The 6,033-nt window shown below is 37.1% G+C and overlaps 1 protein-coding gene and 1 non-coding gene across 3 annotated transcripts in view; both read left to right on the top strand.

Annotated features, from left to right (window-relative positions):
* LOC125504133 (venom allergen 3-like) overlaps window positions 1-788 on the top strand; it is a 1,748-nt gene extending 960 nt beyond the window's left edge. For both annotated transcript variants that reach the window (XM_048665576.1, XM_048665574.1), the window contains 2 exons: window positions 89-332; window positions 394-788. In XM_048665576.1, the coding sequence (XP_048521533.1) occupies window positions 89-332; window positions 394-769 (620 nt within the window). In that variant the 3' untranslated portion in view covers window positions 770-788. The remainder of the gene's footprint in view (window positions 1-88; window positions 333-393) is intronic.
* A 2,575-nt stretch (window positions 789-3,363) lies between these two features.
* On the top strand, window positions 3,364-3,436 carry Trnak-uuu. The gene has a single exon. It is a non-coding gene; the product is annotated as a tRNA-Lys (tRNA).
* Window positions 3,437-6,033: the final 2,597 nt, after the last annotated feature.

A 6,033-nucleotide genomic window follows, 5' to 3' on the forward strand; every position in this document is an offset into this window, starting at 1 on the left:
CCCCCCCTGACTTTAAAGCTGGATCCGCCCCTGCTAGTAAGACTGAGAGACTGAGTGAAAATGAGTGGAAAGGGCTGGGACTTTCCAGGGCCGCAACCGACGGCAGCCAACATGAAGCTGATCTCTTGGGATCAGGAGCTGGCCAATGTGGGCGCCCGTTGGGCCACCCAGTGTGTTTTTGCTCACGATAAATGTCGCGATCTGGCACGCTTTCCAGTAGGCCAAAATCTCGGCTGGGGAATGTACGCCTCCAAGAGCGACTTGCAACATGTGGCCGACTGGTACGAGTTGGTGCAGTACTCGAATGGCGAAATCTTGGCGAGTTACGACGTGTAAGGGACTAACTGGGACGCATTTCCAACAGGGTCTGATTGAGGAAAACTTTTCGCATAGCACGACCCAAGACTTGGCTCCCTTCACTCAGCTGATATGGGCAGACACCTATTTAGTGGGCTGCGCACGAGTGAGTTTCCAAAGGCAGGAAAATGGGGAAACTGTGTACAGAGAGCACTTTTTCTGCAACTACGGGCCATCGGGAAACATTCCAGGCCAGGCGGTTTATAAGGTGGGGGAACCGTGCAGCGCCTGTCCGGAGGGGACGTTCTGCACCGATCCAGAATATCCAGGACTTTGTGGCAGCGCCCTTGGAGGGCCCGATTGGAGGAACCGCACCAAGAAGCACTCGAAGCAGATGGAAAGCAGCAACGCGCAAAGAGTTCATTTTGGGTTCCTGTTGGCTTCTAGCATGTACTTTGTCGCTGCTCCATAAATTGCCCAATAGTTCAAAAGGTCTTTTTTTGAAAATGCAATGAAGTTGCAGCAAAGGTCTGAAGATGTTTGTGCGCGCGAAATGTCAGGAAAAAAGATTTTGCGATTAAAGCGCGAAAATAAAGGCGATTTTGGGCTGTTGTAAAAAATATTTTTGAAGTGATAACTTTATGGGAGGGTGAACCGATTTTTCACTCCGGCCTCTTTGCGCCTGAGGCTTGGGACGCACAAATGCACCTTGAATTCGACATTTTTCTCTTAGTGCGGGTGCATCTGTATTATTTGCTGTATCATTGCGTTATTAAACTGACAGTGATTTTTATTTATCAATTATTGAGTGTGATATAATTGTGTTCAGTGCAGTCAATCAACAAATTATCAAGGGAGAAGCTGCAGATAATGTAAATACTAGGTTAAGGGTGCTCATGTACTAAATGTATGTTCGAGTTTCGCCTTCTCTTAAATTTCCAATTTAAGTACACACACAATTATACACACTAAAGCAGAATAAGTGCAAAAAAATGCTGATCGTCCATCAATTTACCGAAAAATGTATTACAAGCTTTTGAAAATCATCTTCAAACGACCGGGTATTTATAATTGCAAATGAGATTGCAGATTGCCGTGTACTGTTAAATATTGTTTTAAGAACTAACAATCGATGTTGTGCAACAAAATTGTGCCTAAGATCCACTACAATAAAGTTTTTGAAAAACTGTTGGACCTATTTTAAATCGCCTGATTGATTGTTGACGCAAATTCGTATCAAGAAAAGGTTAAATTAAATTAAATCGTATCGATACAATCCCGGTATCGATTCCCTATGTCTTACTCTCCGTCTGTAGTCCACATGCTGCCCTGATGATGTCCATTTGCATTGTGTTGCATGATTCAAAGTTCCGAACTGGTAAAATATTACTACCTACTTGTTTAGCGATTTTCATCGGAGACAATTGTTAAACCAAATGTTGAGCGGATATTTTTTAAAGAAGCCAGGGTCAATTTATGAAAAACGCTCAAGATTAAGTGCAAATAAAGTGTCACTACTATTATTAATAACTTTTAAGACAATAGTATGTTCTATTATTTGTTACTTTATTTTGTCACAACAAATTATCAATATTTAGATATCTATTTTGTAATCTTTCATATTTAACATAAAATGATAAACGTCATTACTGTTTTGTAATAATATGTAATAAATATGTTTTGAATTTAATTCAAAAAATATTTGAGTTTACCTCGGTTATTTCAGAAAACATGGGTTCGGTCTTCTTATTTTCTTTCACGCGACGCATTCTTGATGTTAAGACGATACGAATCTCTCTTCAGCTTATAGTTGCAAAATATGTATAACGAATTTATTAGGGCTTATTTTCAATTCTCTATGTTATTTCTATGATTAATTGTGTTTACCACGTATCAAAATTGATTTTTTCCCTTCATATACCCTTTGCTTTCTTTATGATTACATTTTCTCAATTTAGTTTAATTTTTTTAGCCTTGGATTAGTTCAGTTAGAATTTTTTTTTGAACCTACGCGCGATCGGTTAACATTATGTATACATATAGTATGTCAATTGTATCCTGTCTCTATAGCTCTTCCTCGTTTTACCGTCTCTTTTAAACAGATAGAACGTCTTCCAATCACCAAAATTAATTGATTTTTCAGTCCTATTCAGATACAAATTGTAGCAGACGTTCATGAGCAACATACATAAGAGCAGTCACAAAAACATGCTATAATGCGAAAAGTATTAAGTAATGCTGAACGCCAAATACGATTTTGTGCTAAAAAATGAGCATTAAGTAATAGATCAACTCAAAGTAGCTTTCATCAACCACAAACTAAGCTGAACGTCAAAGATTATACAAAGCAAATAAGAAATTACTACAAAATAATACAGAAACTCAAGGAGAAGAGTTTACACAAACCCAAGAAGAGAAATATGTACAACATCTCGTTAAAGAATGTTAAATGTTGCAAATAAAAAAGATATTTTACATTCGAAAGGAATTTAAATGAAATTTTACCTATTCCTAATCCATTTATAAATTATTAGACCAACAAGAATATTAAAATTATAAAATAAAATAATTATTGCCATCATACGTTAAACAAGTTCAATATTTTATGGTTTCTAGTAATTTATGAAGCTTCTGTCGAGCGTCGCGTGACGCACACCATTTTTTTTCCTGACGTTTCGCACGCCCAAACATCTTCAGACCTTTGTTGCAACTGGAGCGTTGGCCGCGAAATTCCAACTCTTTTGAAAAAAATTTGGCGCACAGTGTAAATATTTACAGGGATCGTGTCGTTGAAGTCCTTACGAATTTTGCGTTGAGTTCCCGAAAGAGGCTAATAATTCGCCATCTGACTATCGACGCGCTAGATAACCTCAATCAGTGGGCGAGGTTAGAAAAGATGCTCAAACTTTTGCCGAAAAACAATTATTATGCACTTTCGTGCGAGTTGGGTACGTTTGTTGGCTTAATTTATGAACCATCCGGCGATCAAGCTTACGCTTATTTCAATACATTGGCTCTTGTACTACTGGCTGAGTGGCTTTCTGTGATTATGTAACATTTACATCGGCCCGGGTAGCTCAGTCGGTAGAGCATTGGACTTTTAATCCAAGGGTCCAGGGTTCAAGTCCCTGCTCGGGCGTAACTTTTTTGTTTTTGAATAAAAAATAATTTTGCAGTAATTAATTTAATTTGTGGCGAAATTGTAGGAAATCGAGCGAAAGCCAAGCGTGGAAATTGAAAAATTATGTTTAGTTCATAAGCTAACTGTGATTAGTTAGTTTGGAGAATTAGACAGTAAATTTTTCTAAGATGGAATAATTTCAATTTTTACGGCTGTTTACCTAAACTAATATTAGTCTACTTTAATAGGGATGATGAGCACCAAATAAGGCAACCCATACAAGAGCAAAGACAGCAATATGGTACTTTTATGGCCTTAACACGCCCTAATCTGGCGGCAAGCGGAGGACAACTAGGGGGAGCCAAACACAAACCAAGCGACTAACTACAAGATTACCTGTTTGATAAGGGGAAGCAAGGCCTGTTCTATACTACGTATTTTAATTTCTAAACAAACAGAATTTGTTGTACCTACTGCTGCCATTTTCTACACTACTGCCATCCTTGTTCCCTGCATGCCAGCCAGGCATAAATCCGTCCCTTTTGGCGCGCATAACCTCTGTATTCCTGCAACATCTCCTGGAAATCAGATGCCTAATCAGCTGATTCTGGAGAGCGGCGCCCATTTCGCTCAATACGAGGCAGAATCGCTCGCGCTGCCGTTGAGCTGCGCTCCTTCGCGCTCGCCAACTTCCAATCACGTACGTCGAGGAAGCGAGCGCAAATCGGGAATAATGCGGATTGTCTGGATAGTGCATCAAAGCAGGCCATGATTGTTTCTAAGTAGTTTTATTTTGGGAACGGCCTTCTATGAGCTGGGCTGCGAATCAAAGCGATCCAGAAAATGCGTGAATTCCATAGAATTAGATCTACATATCCAATGCTAGAAACAATAGCGCTGTTATTAACGGAAACGTGTTAAGTGGATGAAGGTTCTTGCCGCCGTGGCGCCTTTGGCGCCAACCGATCGCAAGCCCTTAACATTGTTTTTTTTTTGTTCTGCAGATTAGGGCGATTTTACCAGCTTTTACTTTTTGACTTTTGCATGTGCACAGCTGGGATTCGAACCCTTCGGACCTTCAGATTTTAATCTCAAGACTAGTGATGGGCACTATCGATTCGAGCTAAATCGAGATTGTAACTATCGAATTCATTCATTGAATACTGCGCGCCATCTCGCGCCTTGCAGAAAAGCTACAAATTATAAACTTGTGGTTTTCAACAACTTTAGATACAAGCATATTTTTTATGTTGCCTCTCGAAAGACAAATTTAAGGTTTCAACAAGGCAAAGACCTAAAAGAACGTTGATTTTTACCAATCATGAGTTTGTGTAAATTTTAAATCTGATGATGGCGCTGTTATCTCGCCGAAACGTAATGATATAAACGATATTCAAAATTGTTTCTTCACACTTTGACTGAGACCCAGGAAATATAAGAATATAATAACAAGTACACGCAGTCAGGAGAATAAATCAGAATAATTGAAAGTTTGATTTTTAGATATACATATTTTTATTTTAGCGAAATTAAACATTCATTATTAATTTAATTTCTGTTTCATGGGTGTATTTTTCTTTTCTGTTGTTAACTATTCATATGTATTTTATCTCAATGTTTGCATTTCCTACTTTATTGAAATAGTGTAGTAAAAACTCACAATGACAAATGAGTCGTATTTAAGCCTGTTCCTATAGTAGGTGCTTATTCAAAATGCAAATATATGTATACTACTTTTTTAATCAATTAATTTTTGATGAAAAAAAATGGTGTGCGTTACGGGACGCTCGACAGAAGTGATAACTTCATAAATTAATAGAAACCATAAAATATTGAACTTGTTTAACGCATGATGGCAATAATAATTTTATTTTATAATTTTAATGTTCTTGTCAGTCTAATAATTTACAAATGGATCAGGAATAGGTAAAATTTAATTTAATTTCCTTTTGATTGTAAAATATCTTTTTTATTTGCAACATTTAACATTCTTTAACGAGATGTTGTACATATTGCTCTTCTTGGCTTTGTGTAAACTCTTCTTCTTGAGTTTCTGTATTTTTTTGTCGTAATTTCTTATTTGCTTTGTATAATCTTTGACGTTCAGCACTAGTTCGTGGTTGATGAAAGCTACTTTGAGTTGATCTATTACTTAATGCTCCTTTTTTTTTAATCCTCCTTTTAATCGTTTTTTGCGTTCAGCATTACTTAATACTTTTCGCATTGTAGCATGTTTTTGTGACTGCTCTTGTGTATGTTGCTCATGAATGTCTGCTACAACTTGTATCTGAATAGGACTAAAAAATTAATTAATTTTGGTGATTGGAAGACGTTCTATCTGTTTAAAATAGACTGTAAAACGAGCAAGAGCTATAGAGACAGAATGCACTTGACACACTATATGTATACATAATGTGAGCCATCGCTCGTATGTTCGAAAAAAATATTCTAACTCAACTAATCCAAGGCTAAAAAAATTAAACTTAATTGAGAAGATTTAATCATAAAGGAATCAAAGGGTATATGAAGGGAAAAGATCCATTGTGATGCGTGGTAAACACAATTAATCATAGAAATAATATAGAGAATTGAAAATATGTCCTAATAAATTCGTT

Source organism: Dendroctonus ponderosae, unplaced genomic scaffold, assembly GCF_020466585.1.
Source record: "Dendroctonus ponderosae isolate FM_Combo_2020 unplaced genomic scaffold, Dpon_F_20191213v2 Dpon_F_20191213_4, whole genome shotgun sequence".
NCBI classification, from domain to species: domain Eukaryota; kingdom Metazoa; phylum Arthropoda; class Insecta; order Coleoptera; family Curculionidae; genus Dendroctonus; species Dendroctonus ponderosae.